Here is a 23,997-nt window from a genome sequence, read left to right as displayed (position 1 = left end):
TGTCAGGGGCACACTGTCTCGCCACGTCTCCTCTTTCCTTTCCTTCTCTCCTCTCCTTCCATTTAAAAGAAGCGTGAGTCATTGTGTGTACAGTGTGTTGTTTGTGTACAGTGTGTGTGTTTTAAGAACAGGTTCTACAAATCTTGGTCAGAAAAAAAGGCTTGTGCAGCAGGATAATTGATTTTTTTTTTTTTAAATGAGTAAAAATATCATCAAAATAGAATGCGGTATTCATCAAACACAGTGCATCCGTCTACCATATCAGAAGCATTGTCTATACAGACCACATTTAAAATCTGAGAGTTAAAATCTATTTTAAACTAGTAAGCAGATTTTTTTTTTTCTTTTTTTTTTAGGATTTTATTATGATGTGAAATGAAAAAGAAAGGTTTATTTGTCTGTACCATTTTTAGGTCATTATTCAATTAAGCAAATGTGTGGAATTTACCTAATAAACTCATTTGTTTAGATAGTCAGATGCTCTTGCTTTCAACAAAGCAGATTATTATTATTTTTTGTTTTTTTATCATTCTCATAACATGATAGATAACATCATTATCAGCTTTTGCATAAATGCGTATAGAGTTCATTGAGCTTGAGTGCATGCTGTCATAAGCTAAAGGAAAACCAAAATAAAATGATAAAATTCATGAAATTCATTATGCTGATGATAATAAATAAGTTAATGTTTACAAATAAATTACATTTCAATATAATGTACAATTGAAGAGTTCAGATGCAAAAGCCTCTAAGTGCCATTTGAAATTTTCTTCTAGAATGATAATTTTTTATCAAGCTTGTATATTTAAGTTCAGTAATTTCACTTAAATGGCAATTCATTGGTAATCTTCATTGTCATTTAAGTGAAATTACTGAACTTAAATATACAAGCTTGATAAAAATGATCATTTTAGAAGAAAATTTCAAATGGCATTTAGAGGCTTTTGCATCTGAACTCTTCAATTATATTTAAAATGTTAACATTTTAAAAGTGCTGCAAGGGAACTGCTAATTATTTGGTATAGAAGAAATATATATATATTTCAATTAAAGACATCGAATCTGTCACATAAAATGCAATTTATCTCATTCATGGACATCTATTTATTCTTAATAAACTTATTAAAACGTACATGCTCTTTTAGATGTATAGGAAAATAGAGAACTAAAACAAGACACGATCAGACTTCCAAAGTGGAATAAGTGAACTGTAAAATATAGACAAATCCTTCAGCAGCCTTTGTCACATTTGAAAAATGCGTCTTTTGATCACTATAATCTTACTGTGGATTTGGACTCTCTATTTTGGAATACTTTAGGCATGACGGCAGGGGAAATCTGCTGGTTTCAATTTCGTTCTGGAAAACAATAAGCTTGGCTTCTGTGTGTTTGTATGCGTGTATGTGTTTTCATGTGTATGTGCATATGTCTGTGGGCGTCTTGGTACAGTGTGCTGTTTTGGAAAAGTGTGGTGGGGTCTGTGGTGGATTCAGAGATCCAGTGTTTACGGAAAGGCTGCTGAATAAACAGGGTTTAGTGGGACTTTCAGTGCATCATGCATGAAAAGACAAAAAACAGCATTAACTGTCATTAACTGTTGGGGCAAGTGATCACACTGCTGGCAAATCGTAGTTATAGTCTAAACAGCACAAAACAGAAACAGGCACAGTCAAAATGAGTTTTGCTGTTGAGTTGCTTTTGCCGGTGCGCTTTCATGCTGGGAGGTCCGGCTAATTACGACAATTGCTTTGAAATACAGTTAGATTTGTTAGTTCTTATTTGATTTTTTTGAAAGGTTTGGCTTGCCTCAGAAATCATAAAGAGGTGACTGAAAATGTTATTCCAAAACCTATATGATTTTTTTTTTTTTTTATGATGTTGGGAGAGGAGTGTCCAGCAAAGTTTAGCTTTAAACTCAACTAAACAAACATAAACATAATCAAGGTCTCATAGTAGAAACTTCCAGGCAGGTGTGTTGAGGCAAGCTGAAGCTAAACTCTACAGGACAGTGGCACTCCAGGACCGACTTTGGACAACACTGTGTTAGGAGATGTTAAGCAGACCATTCTCACTTCTGTTTTTTATAGAATGAAAGTGGATGTCCACCAGGAAATGTTGCGCTATGTTCCAAATTGCATTCATTGGCAGAGTAACAGACCGAATTTTATTTATATATATATATATATATATATATATATATATATATATATATATATACAGTATATATACAGTATATATACATATATATATATATATATATATATATATATTATTGTCATTATTTTATTTTTTTTGCAGTTTAAATATCTGCAAATATAATATATTAAATATCAATTCTTTTCTGTCAGTATTTCATCACACTATCATTAATTAAAATGCTATTAAACCATTCAAGTGTGATAAAAGGCAAAAAAAAGAACTAAAATGTACTGGGTGTGTACTGTTCTCTTTAATGATTGAGCGGTCAAAAACAAAAAAAAATATGTCAAAATTCAGGTTCTGTTGAGTATCCTCGTAAGCAGAGTATTAAATGTGTTAAAAAGTGTAAAATTAATGTAAACAGTTGTGAGAAAATGTCAGATCTACTTCATGTGTGTCAGGTCTTACAGTGACAGCAGCCTAATAAACCTGGTGCTGTGTGTGTCATTTAATGTTAATCAAAGAACAATAGACAAAGAGGAAAATGACTCACAAATCTTGATTGAATAACTTCTGTAGCTTTAATAAGAAATAATCTATATTAGATTTATATGCAGAGACTCAATTAAATTCAATTTATGTATATTAATGCAGAATCTATGTTAGACCTACCTGAGACATCAGTACCAGTACTGTCATCAGTGATACTGGCCTTAATTCACAATGCTTAGTAAAAAAAATATCATTACATAATTAAATAAATTAAATAAATATTGAAAATATATTCTATTTATGTTGTAATTCAATGTAAACGCATTTCAATATTCAAATATTAATTGCAGAAAAACCTGGGATAAATTAGTTAATTTTTTAATTGATTGACAGCACTAATTTATATAATAAAATCAAATTGTATTCATTAAAAGAAAGTCAATTCACCCTTCGCAAGGTGTTTGATAGACAAGACAGGCGATCTGACCAATCATAATCCACCAAAAGTCAGGAGAGTTGAAGTATAAACATCAGTGGACTTGAACTTGAAAAACAGAATGTATTGACGACTGTCTGCGGTTGAAACAGCATTCCATGTTTATTTGATATCCAGAAGGAAGAGATGATCGGTTCTCAAGCAGCTTTAACTGAGATTAATCTATCACAACACATTAAAGGTATTTAACGCCACAAAGCTGTATTTATTGTTTAAATGTCTTAAAGAAAGAGCAAAATTTGAAAGCTGAGACTTTGTTTTATATCAAAAGTAACCTGTACTCTCCTATCTGTTGGCGCGTTGTCAGTGTTCTCTCTGCTCCGCAATGTATTTTTCACTGTCTGAGAACATGATACGTGATGTCAGAGCGCCATAACTTGTTGGGACATAGTAACAGTAACTAAAGCGGGTGGATCTTTGCGAACAGTCAACAGGGTCCAATGTTATTCTGGACCAATCTGACACTCTGACACACATAATTGGAATGACATGAGGGTGAGTAAATGGCACCATTTTTGGGTGGACCATCCCTTTAATGGTTGATAACATAATATTTCCTTTCCTCTGCTCTAAAATCCATTTGTGCTTGCACAAAGCATGATTTAATTAAAAAGAACTAACTAGAGGAAGTATCGGCTGTTATTAATCATTCCAGTAGGCTATTGATATCTGGAGTGCAGCGATGATGTATGACGAGCCGTGTGTATTTATCACTTTGCCCACTCAAACTGTGCCTGCCCTGGGAGGCTGGGGTTAGGAAGGCCCCCTACCACCTCCACCTCCAGGACTTAATGTAGCGCAGAGCCAGAGGAGGGCACATGCATGGTTCGCGGGCTACAAGACAAAAGACATCCAGCTACACCCCAACAAAAGACAGAACGCTCCTTCAACCAGCCCATCTGAAGTTTTAATTAACAAGAAAAATTGTTAGGATACAACACAACAACTATGTCTCTGCATAGTTGCATGGCCTCCAATAGGTAGGGAATGGAGAACAGCCTGGGTGGTTAAGAATTTACAAAAGGGCTGATGTTTATTGATTTAAACACATCTAGGCAGGCACATGCTTTTTGTTAGCTACAGTCTGAGGCTTTTTGTTGAGATCAAGGCTTATTTATACTTCTGCGTCGGAGCTATGCAGTATCCTCAACACTACAGGCTACGCGTTGGTTTTCATGGATACGTCTGCGTCCTTGTCCGTGTTGATGTGCAATTACACATGCAGAGGGAGCATGTGAAACCTGAGGTAGGGTTTCTAGTAGACCAATCACAGCGCTTGCGTCCGCGTAGAATTGACACATTGTTACATTTTGGAGAGGTGCACATCAGGGTAAGCCGAAGGGTATGCGTGCTACACACAGACGTGGATACGGTGTAAGTTCGACGCAGAAGTATAAATTGGGCTTCAATCCCAGAATGACAACTTGAAAGGGTTACCAGCCAGAGTTTTGTAGTCTACGGATGAATAAAATTCTGATTGTACCTTTTTGATCCAGGTGAGCAAGCAGCTGTGGTGAGCCACGAGATTCTTACAATCACAGAAAGTTCTCAGTGGATCCTCACCTACCAGGCCCACATCTCGGCAAATGAAGCACTCGGACTCATCTGTCAAAAGAAGAATGATAGTTTTAACCCTGAGAATAAGAACAGAGTTGCTCTAGCAGGAAGAGTCAAAAAAGATTTAGATTAGACAAATTAATAATGCACTGTCATGCACTCTGTGTTTTCTCCAATTAAAACATTTTACACCTTAAGAAGTAAATAATAATTGTTTTGTTTTATACTGTATTAAGTATTATTGGTAGCAAAGTCAAAGCGGTAATCATTTTAATAATCTTTAGAAATGCTGAAGTAAATTAACGACGCATACTTTTGTTTTTGTTTTGTTTGCCATTGTTTGTATTGAGACAAAGTTTAACTGTGCAAAGTATTTCAGAAATAAATACTTTTATTTTAAACTCAACTATACCGAAATGGTCTTTTGACTTTGATAATAAGATACTTTTTTGTAAAAGGACTTGACATACTGTATAACAAACAGTCATATGTCCATATGATTTTCATCCATTTTTACATTAAAGATTTAATGTCTACCTGCTTGAATTGCATGTCCCCTGCTGTGTTTCACTTCACCACAAAACGTCATGTTAAAGGGATAGGCCTAGTCCACCCCCCCCACCCCCCCAAAAAAAAAAGAACAAAAAAACGGTCATCATTTATCCTCATGTTGTTCCATGATTCATCCACACCACTAGGTGTCAGTATAAGTGTGTAACATCCGTCATATTGGCCAGCACAACATAAAAAAAATCCAGAATGCACCTTGACACTTGAAAAATGTGACATGAGAACCTAGTGCTTAATGGCGTGCTGCAAAACAATTTATAGCTCGAGTGTATGCCCATTACTGAATTTCTGTGGGCGTAATAACAAATTTACATAACATTAGGCATGCACAAGATAATTATTTGATGATGACAAGAGAGAAATCAAGGTGTTTGTCTTTAATGCCTCACCTAATGCTAACTGCTTATTTACTTGTCACTTTGACATTTTGTCACACTAACAGTGATTGACAGAATTAGTTTTTGTCAAGTCATTAATGCGCTCATACTCTCAAAGTGCTGCCGCAGGTACAATCTGAACAGAAAATTACTCACAACTTCCATAAACAGCGAACAAAACGGGGAGAAAACAAGCAATCACGTCAAGCTATGGTTAGCCCATAATCAAGACTTAATCAACCATTAGCACCTGAGTGCTTGCAGGGAAAATAATTATCTCAGCTTAATTTGTTGTGCAAATGATTGATTAATAAATAAATAATCTAATTAATTAATTAATTACGAACCATAGGAAGAATAACCCTCGGTACTTCTAAAGAAATAATCTATTCCAGACTGCCCAAGAGCCATTATCTGAAGGCTAAACCCAGTTATCATTATGCTTAATGTCACTAAATATATATATATATATATATATGCATCTTATAATGTTGTCCTCCATTTTTCTTATTTGCTTTGTCAGCAAGGGTGTCTGTGGGTGAAGAGAAAAGTTCCTCCAGTATCTGCCGTGGAGGAGTGTGTGTCTGGATGTCTGCTTTTTGTCACACTAGCAGACACTTTTTCATCCAGTCCCCAGACTGCTTGGCTGCCCAGTGTTCGCCGGCATATACATCAAAGTTCTGCAAGACGCTGGATGTTAACGTCCAAGAAAAATGCAATTAGAAGATATGCCTATAAGATCCAGCCATGCTATCAAGCATAATGCAAGGGTAGTTGTACAGAAACCAAATGTTTCGATATAAAAACAACATTATTTCATTCGTTTAAATGCATTCCCCAGCCATCTGTCAAATAGGATTTTAATAGGGAAACGAGACATCCCATGGCATTCAGAGTCATTCATGAAGGGGAAAGTCATCCTGCCTCTTTTATCAGCATATCAGTAATAGCCTTGTCTTTACAGGGCTTGTACAGGACAGGAGAACATATGGTTGTAATCATCCACCATTTGAAGCCGAATCTATGAGGAGGAGGAAAGTCAGATTACTGAGACTTTAATCTTGGGTGAAGACACTGGAAATTAAAGAGGAAGCTTGTTAAATTGGGAAGTCAAAGCTATCTGTGACTCCACAGTGGACAATCCAACGTACACCGTACTACATAGACTCAAAAGTCCCTTGAACAAAAACAAGTTATTTGAAATGTTGGAAACGAATCGGTTACCCAACGCAACCTCGGTTCTCTCTAGATGATGGAACAAGTATTGTGTAAGTTTAGCTTACGCTATGGGAAAGATTCATCTTCCTGAGATATTGAAGCCAAAAATCATCCTTAATTTTGTATTCATTGTCAATGCAGTGCAGCAGCCAGCAGACCTAGAGCAGGCTGTCTAGCGTGCTCATTGGCTGACCTGCGGCAACTGCAGCAGCCTACCAGAGAGACCAACGTGACGACACGTCCAATGAAGGGTGCTCGTGTCCTCAACGCATCCTAGCCCGCCAAAATGGATGTGGCTAAGCAGGGCTCGGAGGCTGAATCTCTGGTTTTCATCGACTGAAGCGAAATAGCGCTCGTGGTGCGAGCGCGGCAGGTTACGCAATACCCGTTACCTCATCTAGAAAGAACCGAGGTTACGTTAGGTAACCGATTCATTTAGGAGAGGTTGTCTTGTATTGCGTAAGTTTAGCTTACGCTATGGGAACCCTTTGTCAACGCCGTGCATGCCAGCATCCACTTCATGAGTCCCAGAGAAGCTCAGGATACCAGATAAGCGGGAATAAGCAAATACATACGCATTCATAGGGAATACAGAGCGGTGATGCCGGTCAATGCATAGCTAACAACCTGCTGATTTTCATTCACAGACGACTCGACACACAAGCAATCAGAAGATCCATCATTGTTGCGGTCACGTCCCCTTTGTTTCTTTGTATATGATTGGCTGAAGCCTTTTCTTTCGCCTCAAAAGTAAAAAAAAAAAATCGACATAGAAGCGAAATAACAACGCATTCTCACCCCAAGGCGTCACCTTTGACCATGCTTCAATATTTGACGTTTTAGGCGCCCTTTAGCGTCACTTACATGAGGCGATCCTACGGGGTCATCTAACTGACGCTAAAGGAAAGCGTCAGTTAGAGGACGCGGTTAGGTTTAGGTGTGGGGTGGGGGTAGGGTACACGCGATCCTAGGGCGTCATCTAACTGACGCTAAAGGGCGCCTAAAGCGTCAGATATTGAAGCATGTCCAAATGCTACCCAAGTGTGTCAGTTAAGTGACGCCTTGGGGGTGAGAATGGGCTGGAAATAAATAAAAGTCGTTTTTTCGCCGCAGCACATTCGCGTTCAGTGTGGAAGGACTCATTATACTAAGCAGCTGATCAAAAATTAAAACTATCGCGCAAGTTATTTGTGCGTCAAAATCGCGTAGAGTGTGAAAGGACCTTAAGGATGCTGGATTACTTCCGCCGATCGTAGAGTCCAATGCTATACCGAGAATGTATATTGGTTTTTATACTCTATGGCTATACTAAAGAAATGTTAGTCTTCAAAACAGATTTGTTTATGCTTCTTTGTTTATTATATTAAATAAACATAACTATATATAAAATTACATCTAAACATATTAAAGTTTCGTTTCAAAGACGGGAGAACAGTACATTTTGAAGGCTCTGCCATAATCCCGTTTTCCTTGGTTTTCCTCCTCTTTAAATCTCCCCAACCGGAAACTGAAGAGCAGCCTTGCGTCAAATGCGTGCATATATCCTATTCTATCCACAAGTTTCCTACGCCCCCATGAGTCTTTGCATCAACAGTGGGAGAGTCTTCCGGTTCAAAGTAAATAAGTGAGACGTGACACTCATTCATTCATTTGACTATCGATTAATCATTAATATTTATACTTAAATGTATTACTTATTTTGTTTAACGTTTTATCAATTAAAAATGCAATGAAAATACAGCGTGTTTTTTCCACGATGAGTTCTTTATTACAAGAAGATCAACTTGGCAGTTAAACTGGACGTTCGATTGTGATTAAACTTAAAGATAGGCGGTGCTATGGACTGCAGCTGCGAGCCAGCACGAGAGACACTTGTTTGCTCCTAAATAATAATAAAAAAGAATCATGTTAAATAAAACCGAAATAATCGCGATACTCAGATCCAAGAACCTGTGTCAGAATCAGAATCACGACACACCTCTTCCAACTCCTGATATCCCTCCCGTCGAGACCTACCAGATCTATCTTTACTATTTGTATTATTTGAAGTTAACAGTATAAAATTCGTAGACCTACACCACAAAACTAGTTAATACTAATTATTTAAAATTGGTTGATTCCAGGAGGACGTGACATTTGCAGTCAAAACCTGAAAGAAAATGCATTTAGGCTATTGAAACCATGCAACTTGACACAGCGAACAAACAAATGTTACAGTATGAATTACTGACTGTGAAAAACATGAACTACTGTAATTAGTATTTATCAGTGACCCACGGTTACCCGCAGTTACGGGTCATCCAAAAATGTTTTTAATGATATTCGGGTCGCGGTCGGTCGGGTCGTTTGAAAAAAGATGCCAATTAAACATTTGTATTAGTACTAGACACAATTTTTGATGAAATATACAGCCCTACACATTATTGGCTGAATAACTGGCACGAAGATAACACACAAGCTCAGTCTAAACAGTTCTCGGTTCTATACTAGTGATTCGAGAACCGCTGTCCCTGTGCGTTCGGTAGTACGCAGTATCTATGCGCAGTATCAGCTGCTCGTGCTCATCACTTCTCTCAACAGTGGCACCAACATGTCTCGGTTCAGTGAACTGTTGGAGTTACTGGAGTAAAATAGAATTCAGGATATTGATTTATTTCGATTCGGAGGCGACTGTCAGGCATGTCTGAAAGTAAGTAACTAACTTGTGGATCAGCACTGACGCAAGACGCGAACTGTTTCGAACGATTCAATTCGATTTAGTGTAGGTTCGACCGGTTCACTAAAAAGAACCGGTTCAAAAGAACGATTCGTTCATGAACTGGCCATGTCTATGATCACTACAGTCTGCAGAGATGGAGGCGGCAAGAGAAAAGGTTAAGACTGGGGAGTGGAAGCTCCGCAAATACACAAATAGAAAGAGTAAAAGTGTGGGAGACATTTGCTGAAATAATGAAATATGATGAAGTCCTGGCTTTGCCTTTCTTATGTGTAGGCCAGGCCTACGTCTTCTTGCGATGCTGTGTTGTTACACGTCTATGGCCCAATAACGCTCCGATGAGCATTTACTACTTTTAAAAAATGCGGTCAGGAAGCGGGTCGGGTACAATATTTTTTTACTTTTTTTTGCGGCCCAAGTTGCGGGCGGGTAGTTGAAAACGTCGGTCGGTTGTGGTTTGTTTATACATTGACCCGCGCATCACTGGTATTTATGCCTTCTTTATTCGTCACTTAGACCTTCACCGGAAATACGCCACGCATAGAGCATATTAGTTCAACGAACGATTCGTTCAGGAACGACACATAGACTAGGCCTAATTTACCTATAAGTATAACATCTATGTATAAGTAATGTAATGTAACATCTTACGGCATACAAAGTATTCAGAGAATAAAAACATTTACCGTCACAGTGCTGTTTTTGCACATTGCTAATGCTTTGGCTGCATGTCTAGGCATGTAGCCTAAATAGCTGCGTGACTGTTTACCTGCCGTTTGGCTTCCATACAGCTCATAAACAGACGTGACAATGAAGGAGTAAGTGACTGACTGTTGTTTAGCATAACGCTAACTTCTACATTTCTGATAAACACCTAAACTTCTCTACTCACATTTTTACCTCATGCACTGTCCTAATGTCTCTTATTCCATTTGTTTCGTGGGCAAGTCTGACTGTGACCGTGTGAGTCTGTGTAATGAATCTGTTCGATTCGAAACTGTCCTATGAAAAGCCTAGCTCATTCTAATGAATCAGTCCAAACAGTTCATGAAGAGATTCGAATCCCTACAGGTCATATTTTAACAGCTAAATGCTGCTTTTCATTGATCTATTTAAAAAAAAAAATGTTTAAAGAAATTAGGCATACATTTTATAGGCCTAGTTTTTAAAGTTGTGTTTAATTATTTATTTATTTATTTTATTTTATTATATTTTTTTTATGTGCAATCATGCGGTGCATCTCAAAATGCATAGCCTATACCTTTTATGCAATTTTGTATTAGTGTGAGTAGTTTGTTCACACTGAAAAATCAAAAGAGAAACTTCAAGTGCTCGATTGATGTATTTAATTAACCAAATAAAAAAAAAAAGTGTGGAGTGTTGGACACTTCATAAACTCAAATGTCACAGCTTTAATTATGTACTGGAGAGGCACACGGCTGCTGGATGACAAAATAACACACATAGTACACACATAGTGCACATAGTACACCATTTGGGACACAATTAAAATAAAATTCTTATGTTTTTTTATTATTATTATTATTATTTTGTTTATGGAATATTGCAGTTTTTACTATTTAAATGATTTATCTGCCCACATCATTCTTTTTTTTAATTCTTGTGCACTCGTAATCTTTAATAAAAGTAACGTCCCCTCCCTTTTGCAGTGACATGTCTTCTCTCCTCTTCTCTACTGATGACATGTTTACTGACCCAGGGGCGGGACAACCAGTCACTCACAAGAGATAGCAGTAATAGCAAACCACAATGATCCAATGATCCAATCAATTGCAGATAATTTTTTTTTTTCTGTTTGAGAAGCTGTTTCATTCAGATATACGTCACAATTGACCGTTCGCGAAGACCCGCCCCCTTTAGTTACTGTTGCTATGGCTGACAAGTCACGCTGCTCTCACGCCACACCATGTTCTCATGCGGGGGAAAAATACATTGCGTAGCAGAGAGGACACTGACAATGTGTTGACAGACCAGGTTACTTTTGTTATGAAACAAAGTCTTAATTTTCAAATTTGGTCATTTTTTAAAGAAATTTAAATAATAAATACCATTGTGTGGCTCTTTAATATGTGTGACAGATCGCTGTAGTGTAGAGCCTCAGTTAAAGCTGCTCAACCGATCATCTCTTCCATCTAGTTAATTTAAAGAATCAAATAGACATGAATGAACATAAGAAGGAATGCTGTTTTAACTGCGGAAAGACGTCAGTACACCCTGTTTTTTAAGTTCAAATCCTCAAAGGTTAATCTACTAAGTCTCCTGACTGCTTTGTCAGACAAAAATGGCGAATTCAGCGGATGGCGGATGACTGTATGATTGGTCAGATCACCTGTCAATCAAAAAGACTATCGCATATAGAGCATCACAGTCCCGCACACAGCCGGTGCCAGAAGTAAAAATTCAATACAATTTCTCCATTGACAGTTGGGATATAAGCCATAAAAACGTAACCATACATGGTAGACTTAAAACCAGCTGCGGCTGTACTAAGTGATTGTATATGCTCATATAAACGCCAAACGTTCATGGGGCACTAACCTTGTTTTAAGATAAATGCCTTTTATTCGTGATGTATTGGATAAGTACTTCATTACCCACAATCCTGAACAATCCCACAGTGATGCAGCTGATTGGTGGAAGTCGTGTCACGTGTCTAAAACCCTGCGAAGGTACGTGAAGAAGACTGAAGATCCTGTAATGACGTAGGGCTAAGTTCATTGGTCGCACCTCTGAGATGCCCCCGCGCCATTGGATGTGCAGTTGCCACAGCTTAGCCAATGAGCAAGACAGATGCTCACTGTTTTAGCATGTGGAGCTGCAAATGCGTTTGCTTCAGTAAATCGAGGAAAAGGAGTTTCCCTGCACATTTACTATATAAATTTCACTGGAGGAAAAAGTTCACTTGGCCGTCGTCAGATTTGGAAGTCACTCGGCTCTTTCACGGTGCCTTTCAGACGACTTCAATGAGGCACGGTGGTTTATGGGAGGAGTAGTTCCTTTGCTCGGAAATGAAAATATGTACACAGGCTTGTCCCCTTGACTTTTTTGGGGATTTTCTCTTCGTTTACTCGAAATGATATGTTATATGCTTATAAGTTCAGCTGTAGCTGATTATCCTCAGACATGCTCTAACACTCTTTAGATATGGATTTTACAAAATGTCAATGGGAGAAATGAATGGGAAATTTACTTCCCAACGCTCTCTCGGGCTGTGGGCGGGACTGTGATGCTCTATTCCATTTCATGCTGACTTTAACAGTTGAAAAGTAAGTTCAAATGGTGATTTGGTATTCAGCTTTTGCCCCTTTAGCTTCATCATGTAGTCTTTTCTTAGCAACTTGTAGTGTAATGAATTTCACTTGCCAACAATGGCACTTGTATTTAAGGTCGCGTGTACCCACAGATTGTACTGTGTTTTTCATCAAAAACGGTTGTCCTTTTCTCAATTGACACAGTGTTGTTGGCCGAGCAGGAAAGATTAAGTCATGTCAAAAAAAAGTTAATGTTCCACCTTGACAGTGTGAGTCAGTAAGTGTGTGTGAGTTTGTGTGTGTAGGCGTGTGCTCACATTGCAGCAAAAGAGAGGAAGTGTGTGCCACTCAAGCTGTGCAGTAATGAGAAGACTAACACACACGTCTCATCCCATGACTGAGAAATGACCCTTCCCTCCCTCTCTCTTCCTCTTTCTCTCTCATCAGATCCTCCCTCGCTCAGTGAGGTGTTTATTTAATGCCACTGTGACTGAAGCTTTTCTTAATTATGTTAAATACTGTCAGCCTTGATCAGACTCTACACTTAGCAATCACAGGTCCTCCCCTTACCCCCATCAGAGAAGGGCCGCGCACACACACGCTAATGAATACAGACACAGAAGTGCTAATGAAGGCACTCGTATGTTAATTGTGGAGACACACAAGCGCTGACAGATTCACTTAGTCTAACTAACCCAAAAGCATTATGAACGAGTAACAAAATAAACATTTTAAAAATAAATTCTATTACACTATAAAAAAGAGATAAGAAAATAAATACGGTCATGGTAAAGGACAGTGGATGACCTTTTATACTGGACAGTATGGGGGGAAAAATACGAGACTTAAAGAAGACCTGTTGTGCTTTTTTTTTCAACTTTCTTTAGTGCATACTGTTGTTTGAACGTGAAAAAGGTCTACAGTTACAAAACAAAATGTCCACTCCAAAGGGATTTATTCTCTACTGTATATCTAAAGTAAGCGCAGTTTCTGAACTCACTGAAACGCACGCCTTCTGAAATTTTCTTGTGGGAATGTACAATATTCCTCATTAAGTTATCTCCTGGGAATGTACAATATTCCAATATTCTCAAAATAAAGGGGGTTAATGATTTATCCCGGTCACCGTGATTATGCCAAGTAAGACATGTTCCTGGATTAACATATTTTGTTGATCTTTGAACAAAATTTTGTTCTAACCCTATCCTTACCCCCTTTGAGGTCGACCAAGAAAAAAGTGATGGAAAAAAAAAGGTTTGCATTTTTTATCTTCTTATGTTGCTAGTAACCACACTCAATGCATTTTCTTTCAACACATCCCATAATTTTTAAAATATCGGCCTCTACCAAATGGTTGAGATGTCACTTAATGGTAATAAATGGGACCAGAATTGTGTGGAAATAAAACAAAAATAACAACCTTATTCAACTTTGAGATTTCCATGACGCATGCGTGAGAAGTAAACTGAAGTAGTAGAAGAAGAACACAGTTCTCGAAATCTCTTGAACTCTCGTCTCAGGCCCAGCAGGAAGAAAAGGAATAGTCGAATAAAGTCATTATTTTTGTTTTATTTCTGCACTAAAAGTATTCTTGTCGCTTGATAAATTTATAGTTGAGCCAGTGTAGTCACATGGAATATTTAAATATTTTCTTCAATGACTTTCTGGGCCGTCAAGTTTCAATCCCTTAGGAGTCTGTAGCAGTGATCCAGCTCACAAATTTAATCAAAATAGGCTATCTTCATTTGTGTTTCAAAGATGAACAAAAGTCTTACGGGGTTGGTACAGCATGGGGGTGATGACTTAATTTTCATTTTTGGGTGAACTATCCCTTTAAGTTAGGTACTCCTCTCAATAAAATATAGTGACTCAAAATGTGCTCAACCGTTTGGTTGAGAAGTCAGTTAAAGGGTTAATTCCTACTCATAACTCATCTATAAAATCAGAGGGAAATGATAGGTGGAAACCACTGATGTGTAAGCGCCTAAACCTGCACTTTTAAGCCTAACTCTGACCCAAAATCTGATTGGAATGTTGTTCCAGGATCATAAAAGTTGTTGACCCTGGAACATGTTGTACTTGGTGAAATCACATTCAGCACCACAACACACTGATCCAGAGGGTGCTTCATAGAGACAGGAACAGAACCCCCAAAACATATTATATAGACCCCCAACACATATTAGCCAATCAGCTATGTTAAGAAAGTTCAATAGATTCATCCCACCTTCTTCTGTCAGCCTTGGCTTCACATAAATAAAAATGTAAATGCCGAAAAAAATAATCAATTCAAGACTTATCTTATCCAAAACAGTTTCTTCCAAAATATTATAATATTCCCAACTCTGACAGACATATGGAATGATAAAATCACAAAATTCACCCTGGCACCATGTGTACACAGCTATCTGTTGCAAACCTGACTTTTTAATCAACAAATTACAGATAAAAGAAAATAAATGGAAAGTAAAAGGTATAGCTCACTTTGAAATTGAAAAAAAAAAGGTCTTTGAGCTAAAAGTTCACCGTCTCTGCTAGAATACATTCATTTATAATAAAAATATTGGTTCGGTAGTAAACCTCAACAAACTAGCAAAGTCCCCCTGTTGTGGAAATCAAGTTTTAATGTTGTTTAAGTCTATGTGTTTTTTTTTTTTTTTTATTTGCTTTAGGACAAAGCATGTGCAAATTCATGTGAACACCATTGCTGAGTATTTTCTCCTTAAAACTGCATTCAACCAAAGACAGTCTCAATAATGCAATTTGAAATTGCTCGTGTTTCTGACGTCACAAGCTACCTTATAACAAATCACGTCAATGTGCCGGAGGGCTTTAGCTAAAGTCCTTTTAAGCAAGTCATGCCACTCGGCCGCCATCTTGGCAACGCCTCCGGGCAGCTATTTCGGACTAACAAGACCAGGCTCCTATCTAAAATCGCTGTAAAAGTTTGATGACTTTGCCCCAAAATAAGGTTTAAAACGCCTTTTTCCCCACAAGTTATACTTTTACTGCGCATGCCCAAGGGTTCTCTCGCTCTCTGTCGTGCGTGCGCTACACGTTTTGAAACTCAGTAGGTGCGCGCTCTTGCTCGCTCGCTCTAGATTCTTATAGATTTTAACAAATTTATGGTTTTCAAGGAGCCACTATCAATCTGCGGGAGACTCCCAGAACTTCCGGGAGAATTGCGATGTTTGATTTTTAAACAACTAACACATATCAAATCTGCCGCCTTTTCAAACAGTAATGTATTCTCCGCCATTGCAAACCTCAACTGTGTGCATGCGTCGGTAGGTACGGGCCATGTGCATACAACCTCCATCTTTGGTGTTACGGATTTTCCCTAAATAGTTGTATTAAGGATTTAGGAAGTGGCAAGTCTTGTTATAAATAGTCTCTGCTTTAGCTTATCATTAACGGCGAACTAACAGGGGAGGTTGATATCCGGTAGATTTAGCAAGGTGTGTGATGTATTTGTTATGATGAACTATGCCTTTCTCTACTGACGTTCTGAGTTGTTCAAATAAGAGTTTCTGACGATTGTTAGTAGGCAGCTGTCTGACTCAACACATTATTAGCTGTTTGATTACATAGTTAAGCAAAAGGCTAATCAATATTAATTACGATAAGCGATAATTAGCGATAAAGGGATACAATTATTCACTTCAGAGGGATTGTACAGAATCTTGGCATCTTATGACCCTTCCATATCACTTTCCAATAGTAGCTAAATAGTAAAGTATCTCAAATAGTGCCAATTTTTGGACACAAATATGAAAGTCTTCACATATTGTTAGCGGTATTCTGGGTTTAATGTCTATTTTGGCTGCATTTTGCAATTGTTTTAGTTCAGTTTGCAACTGCATGTCAACTTATACTATCCCTAACCCTATCTATTAATACTATAACACTCTCTGTTAGTAGATAGCCTATAGATGTTACTTATTGTCAATAGAATGTGTTAAAAGGTTTGGTTTCCTTGGTTTTTCACTGATTAATTATGATGTCCACCTGTTCTCTATTTTGTTGATACTTACAGTCCCCAAACTAAGTAGGCATGGCCCATTGGATTGTGGATGCCACTGCCTTGGCATACTAGGCCCAAGGTGTGCTGTAACTTTAACTGTAATTCTCACCCCTGTCTGTCCACTTAGTGGCGAGAGCGCTTTTGCTGACATTCAAGTTATTGGTAGACGAATGGCTTTTCTGACTTAGGCTATGTCAAGCTGTTTTATTTTTGTCTTTCTGCAGTTGAAACACTGATTGAGTGATTACCTGAGATGAGAAACACATATGATTTTGGTAAGTTGAACTGTACGTTTCAACATATTTTCTGATGTTCAATCATGTTTATTTCCTTCCGTAACATATTAAAGGGGAAGGGATGATGGCGTTCATTTGTGCTTCACATTGCCTGAACTGAGGCAACAGTGATCTCTCGCGCCGCATTAAAGAGCGCCATAACGTTATTGTTTGAATTATGTGATAAAATTGACATAATTTGAAAGCCTTAAAGACTTTGTTTCATATCAAAAGTAACAAAACACAAAGCTTATTGCGAATTATTGAACAAACATTCATGATAAAACCTGAAAAGTGGCTTGTGATCTCTGTTCAACTTTCTCTTCATAAATAAATGCATAATCTAGCCTATAGCTTGTCCTGTAAGTTTGTGAATAAAAATTAAAATCTATAAGTAAATACAAAAAATTAAGTTTTGTACACATTTCAGTATGTATATGGTAGGATGATGAAGAACAATGTGGACTTACTTTTAAATTGTATCATGTGCAGGATGATGATGCATCAGTCAATGTGTTATTATAGGAAATAAATAGAAACATTTTCTGATATAGTTGTTGTAGCACAAAATATCAAATATTGAAAAAGGGGTAAGATGGCATTCACTGGGGTCTAATTTATATTTTTAGTTCAAAATAAAAACTATAAATTTTACTTCACAAACATAAAAACATTAATATATTCAACAGAATACTATATCGTAGATCAATATTTTTTTAACCTCAAAACGTTTTTTTTTTGTTTGTTTGTTTTTGTTTTTGTTTTTGTTTTTTTGTCATCTATGGTCAGAAAAAAAAATAAAATCAGAAAGTGGGTGGGGGAGTCATCTTGCCCCAACAAACCATAGGCCTATACAAATATGTGAGAGTATGAGAGAGTGAGTACTGTACATATATCTACTTCACAGAGAGATGCATCATCTAATCAGCCCTGAGCAATTCATGTCCTTCCCTAAAACATCAATTAAAGACGGAGTCTTGAGTGATGACATTCCCTTTATTAATTGTATCATGTGTCATAACCTGCTCTCTTGGCTGCAGAACAGCATCATTTGGATACATATTCAAGCTGGCTGTTGTACAAAAAAATAAAATAAATTAATAAAATGTAATTACCTCATGGCCAAAATGAGTATGCAGGTGAAAAATAAAAAATAAAAAATCAGAATCTATGTGCAAAAATGTTATATTTATAAATTGTTATAGCATTCAGATATCATTTATCCTGCTAATATTAAAGTGGCGTTTAAGGGAAGCAGTGGGGTTCAATTCACCACAGGCAGTTCTAGCCTTGGGATTGCTTGATTGTAAAATATCCCTTCAACTCCTCCTCCCTTCTCGGCCTTAAATGGATCTCATCATGATCTCTGGAGGAAATTCCAACACATATGCACTGACACAGGCTGGGCAGGACTGCTGCTTTTTAGCGTTCTGTATTTTCCAGTCATCTCTTCTCATTTCCTGCCCTCAAATAAGTGTGCAGAAAGAAAAAAAAACAAAAAAAAAATCCTTTATTGGTTCTCGGTACCAATTCAGTTCAACTAAAATGTGTCTACACAACAACAGCCAGGGAAAAGCTATAGGTTTCACTGGAATTTCATCAGCTTTTCAAGCAAACAAACATACAAAGATACACGGTAAAAAAGGGCCCTTGCAAAGCCCTGTCCATGTCTCATAAATTCCATGTGATTAAGTAACATAGAGATTGAGTGTGTGTTTGTGTGTGTAAGAGAGAGACAGCATGAGAGAGTAAATAACACCGTGAGTCCACAGATGTAATAAAGGCAAAGATTGTCCCTCAGGGAATCATGGTTGTGTGCGACCAATATGCTCTATATTTCTTCTTCGCTGTCTTCTATCATCACTTTAATCCCCAAAATTACCAACAAAGCCTTTCTTGAAATTTGAGCGTATTTTCCATGATATATTCATATAATATATGGCGAGGACTGAAATGAACATGGCTGAGCTCAGGGTAAATATTTGAGGTTTGTTTTTCAGCTGTTTTATAACATTGAGTGTGACTGGAGATGGAACAGAATTTGGGTCGGCCTTGTGGGTCCATAGCAAATCTGAGGAGATAATATTTGTCAAATTAAATTTCCTTATTCCTCAATTCCCTCTATGTTGGGGTGGAGCTTTATGAGTTATAATACAACTTAAGTGGTATTAGTTAAATTAAATGGAAGCTCATAAATATAAATAAACTAATTTATATTCATTACTTAAAGGTGCCAAACCAAAAAAAAAAAAAAAAAACCAAATGTGGGACAATGGGCTCTATGCATGGCGGTTTTTCCGGTGAAGGTGTAAGAATGCTCGATAACTTCCGCCGATCGTAGAGTCCAATGCAATACCTAGAATTTATATTGAATTTTATACTCCATGGTTATACTAAAGAAACGTTAGTCATGAAAACAAATAAAACAGACACCCCTCGTTGTGTTTATGCTTCTTTTTAAAATTATATTAAATAAACATAAATATATATAAAATGACATCTAAACGTATGACAGTTTTGTTTCAAAGACGGGAGGACAGTAAATTTTGAAGACTCTGCCATAATCCCGTTTTCCCGGAAACTGACGAGCATCCTTGCGTCAAATGCGGAACTTATGCGTGCATATAGCCCATTTTAAGTTTGTGTGGGACAATGTTTAATTTCTCATTTCTCAACATTTCTTAGAACTTCACAAAAACTTGAACAAAACAACCAAAGTACATTGATGTTCACAAACAAAGACCATTCAGCAAAATATGGTTTGTCCTGTATTTGAGTTCTTAGTTTAAGAGCACTTCCACAGGTCTGTTAGTGAAGGGAACACGCAATGGTCACTTCAAGGAAGTAATTTAATCATTTATAGTCATGTTCTGCCCTTCGATTTGAATTTACAAAAACTAAAGGTCAAAGTCAAAATTCTAAACATGCGTTCCAGTTTAAAAGTATGTACTGTTGTACATGTACTGTATTTATAGTATTTCCAGTTTTGGTATGCAATCTCTAACCCAGAATAAATCCTACTCCGGAGAATGTTATCCCTGTAGCTTTAATTATCATGACAACGAAACCCGCTAAAAACCAATCCACCTTCTTGAGCTCGAAAAACCTAATCACAAGTTAATTGGGTAGCAACTAAAACCGACTTCAGGCCACAGGACAGACGTGACAGAATGGTAGTGTATATTATGGTTCAAATCATTGCTTACTCAAATAAAAATATGTATTTTATAAATAATATATTATTTAACGATTCATGTATTTTCATACATGTTCATTCATGTTAATAAATTTGTATTTTTAAAAGCATTATATAATGAATATAAATTTGTTTACAGTATATTTGTTTATTTGTAATGAGTTCCTATAACACAGACACACTTTTGGCTCCATAAACACATCCATGACGAGAACATCATACTGTACATACACGCACAATATCAGCCCAAGTAGTGTTCGCCAAATGACTGTCCACAGCCCTGCGTCTGATGTAACTGAACATCTAATGGGCATAAAAAGGTGTCAGAAAGCAAGCTACCATCATCGTCACCTCTAGCCTGAGGCGCCACTGCTATAATAGTAATCAAGTCTTTGATTCAGCCTTACATTTTCCAGCTCACATGCCTTTCGATTATCTGCTCAGACCCGGGGCTTTGAAGCCCAAATCTGAACCCATGGCTCTGTTTCCTCTGTGGGAGACAACCTGTCATCAGAGCACTCGTCTCAAGCTCTCATAAAGCGCTGTCTCAGGGCCTGCTGTCTCTCTCAGCTCAGCTCTCGATGAAAATGGTTGCCTCGGGTCTGCAGATAGACCCTCGCCGGGCACCAAATCCTTTTAATTACATGTACATGCTTTGATTGGGATCTTCTCGTTCCTTTGTAAGCATTTATTGTTACTGACCAGGCAAACGTGGCTATCTGTGCTCCTTTAGATGTCTACAGTCATAAGACATATTACCGGTTCCTCACAATGCTTCCTTTCATCCTAATTCTGTCAAACCAGGGTTGAACCAGACTTATAATGCACAAGAGTGCTTTGCTGCTACAGGCTAGAGACTGTGTGTGAAATTTAAGTTGTTCAAGAAGATTTTCGACTGTTATTTCCCTTACAGGCATGGTGGTCATTTGGTTGATTTTGTGTTTGTGCATGTGTTAAACATGATATACTACAGTAGCCTTTATAAAAGTGTGGATGAAACAGACAATACATTAAATTACATACAATTAACATTGTTTATTTGCATTTTATTGTGCATTTGCATAAGTGTTGTTTTAGCACCCCATTGACTAAAGGAACCATTCCATATCAACTAACAGCAAAAACATACCAATAAAACATTACATTTTTTATTCATATATTAAAAATTATCCAACGACCATCCTCTAACTTGGCAATGGGGCAATTAGATGATGGGGAGGATGATAGGGCGGAGATGGAAGTTCGCCGGGCCAAAGTGTTTTCTTCTTTGTAAAGAAACACTACACTGAAGACGTAACACGCATGTGCATGACGTAACCATTTTCACAAATTTGTTATAGTTTACAGAGTTTATATTTTATAGAGATGAATGGAATTGATTTCAGAAACTTGGACTTTAAAACCTGTTTTCAAAAGTTTGCGTTTTCAGGTACCCAAGCACCACTGTCGTGTAAATAAATGGTTTATAATATAATATAATATAATATAATCTCTTTTTACACTGCCCACAACTTTAGTTAATTCATATCTGAGAGTTAGAATCTGAGAATAAGAGCAGAAACGGTCTTAAATCTACAAATCCGTGTAAGTTTGAGTATGTACAAGGTGTTTAAGAAAGTCTCCCTGGTCTCCATCACAGCAGAGTTGACTGACTCTCCTCCATCTTTCACTGTCTGTCTCAGCATTTCCAACCATCACACTCTGTCTTTTCCATTACCTCGATCTTCCTCTCAGTTTGTCTCCATCACTCTATTTGAATTAAACACATTCTTTCTGACTCTCTGTCTTTCACAAATTGCAGTAATGCTTGTATACGGATTAGTTAGAATAATTAAAATTGATGTTAAGGGCCTTAGTATTGAATTCCGAATGAAAAAAAAAAACATTTTCACATGAGATGAGAGTTTAAAGACAGCTTCAGATTGTTCACTTTCTACTGCCATATTCAGCTGCACTCAAAACGAATGGAGCATTTTGTTTGAAAAAACACATGGTGAATTCTCAGGTCAATGTTGAATGTTACAGTATAACTGCAGATACAGAACAAAATGAAGTGAAGAAGTGGTACAGTACAAAAGCGCATGTTAAATGAGAGGAGGACTGTGGGTAATTCACTCATGAACATATCAGGTCACCTTCACCAATTATTTCCTCTCCCCAAACAATGCAGTTATCCTCTCCCTCTCTCTCTCTCTCCCTCCCTCTCTCTCTCTCTCTCTCTCTCTCTCTCTCTCTCTCTCTCTCTCTCTCTCTCTCTCTCTCTCAGTTCAGGATGCATTCTCTTATTACCATCATTATGGCAAGCCCTGGGGCACTTCTCACACGTTGCAAAATAGACTCATCTAAGCAGCTCCAGAAAACAATGGAGCAGCATTGAAAAATAAACAAGTTGCGAGTCAATCGGCATACAGCTGACAAACATGTCTACAGCGATCCATGGCTCCTATAATTAACTGTCAACTGTCTCAGTCTCTGTATGTGTAGCCTCATAATAAAAAGGTTAGCAATGAACTAACTGGATGAAGTCAGTCTCCAAACACCTTGTGACAGGGAACAAAACTTCCGATGGATGTCAGTGCTGTTACTCTATTTGTATTACACGAGTAAAGAGGGAGAAAGAGGTACGCTAGTGTGTTGAACAGTCATTTTGATGTTCCTTTTCACACTTTAGGCACCCAGCTAAAGGAACCGTGATAGTAATTTGTGTCAGAAGTGTAGAATATTTATGACCGCAAAGAGATTTAAAATAGCATTTCTTTTAAGAATTTTGGTGGTTCTTTTTAGGCCAGTGATGAGTTCTTACAAGTGGAAAAACAAACAGAGTAAGCTTTCTGGGTAGATACAGCTACAGCTTCCTGTGGTTGGAAGTTTTTCGATAACCAGACAACCAGGGAAACTGTCAAAGGCTGTCACCCCCTCATCAGGCTTAAAAAAAAAGAAAAAAAAAAACAATTCCACTTTCACGGTAGGTATCGTTTTGACAGTAGAGTTTTTTCAGGGTAGGTATCGTTTTGGCATTTTTACATTTCTTGCTACTATATAACCTTTTTACAGTACATATACATTTAAAAAATATCAATTTTATTTACAGTAAAGAAACTGACACCTGTGGTTGCCAGAAATTTACAGTAAAAGTCGTGACATTTTAGGATTTACAGATTTTAGTAAGGTATTGTAGAATCTGGAGCGACTTTACCAGCTCACAAGGGTCATGGAAGTCTTGAGTGGAGCTTGTAAGCTGTTGTTAATTCTCTTTGTATGAGTCAATCAGTATGGAGATGTTTTCTTAAAATATTCATGCATTGTGTCTGTTGTGTACCATGAAGAAGGCTCTCAAGCCCAAACACGTTTGTAATGTTTAGAATTTATTGAAGAGCCCCTTACCACAAGTGTTGTTGGATTTCCTTATTTTTTTGCACTGGATTTACAGATTTATCTTATATTTACATGTAAAATGTTATACCAACCACTAATATCTGTTTTGTACCTTTGTAATATACTTAAAACCACCAAAAAACAGGTGGTGATGAGAAAGTCACATGATGAATCAAAGATCATCACCAGCAGCTTTCCCACAAGATGAGAAGGTAAATACTAAAGGTGCACAGTGTGTAACCTATGTCCTGTTATGTTTAGTTAAATTATGTTTTGGTTCTGTTTTCCAT

At 37.4% G+C, this 23,997-nt stretch overlaps 1 protein-coding gene and 1 long non-coding RNA gene across 3 annotated transcripts in view; one reads left to right on the top strand and one right to left on the bottom strand.

Annotated features, from left to right (window-relative positions):
* LOC148977715 (uncharacterized) overlaps window positions 1-23,997 on the top strand; it is a 97,851-nt gene that overhangs the window by 64,279 nt on the left and 9,575 nt on the right. The window contains exon 3 of one of the 2 annotated variants that reach the window (XR_016169492.1): window positions 4,624-4,760. The exons of the other annotated variant lie outside the window; for it this stretch is intronic. This is a non-coding gene — a long non-coding RNA (uncharacterized LOC148977715). Of the gene's footprint in view, window positions 1-4,623; window positions 4,761-23,997 lie in introns of those variants that run through there. 2 annotated transcript variants of the gene reach the window in all.
* The window catches only part of LOC148977716 (uncharacterized), a 143,101-nt gene that overhangs the window by 109,656 nt on the left and 9,448 nt on the right, over window positions 1-23,997 (bottom strand). The window contains exon 2 of the mRNA XM_089134126.1: window positions 4,611-4,732. Coding sequence (XP_088990252.1) covers window positions 4,611-4,732 — 122 coding nt within the window. The remainder of the gene's footprint in view (window positions 1-4,610; window positions 4,733-23,997) is intronic.

Source organism: Pimephales promelas, chromosome 8, assembly GCF_988280905.1.
Source record: "Pimephales promelas chromosome 8, fPimPro1.hap1.1, whole genome shotgun sequence".
NCBI lineage: Eukaryota > Metazoa > Chordata > Actinopteri > Cypriniformes > Leuciscidae > Pimephales > Pimephales promelas.
This window is presented reverse-complemented; position numbering and strand designations above follow the sequence as displayed.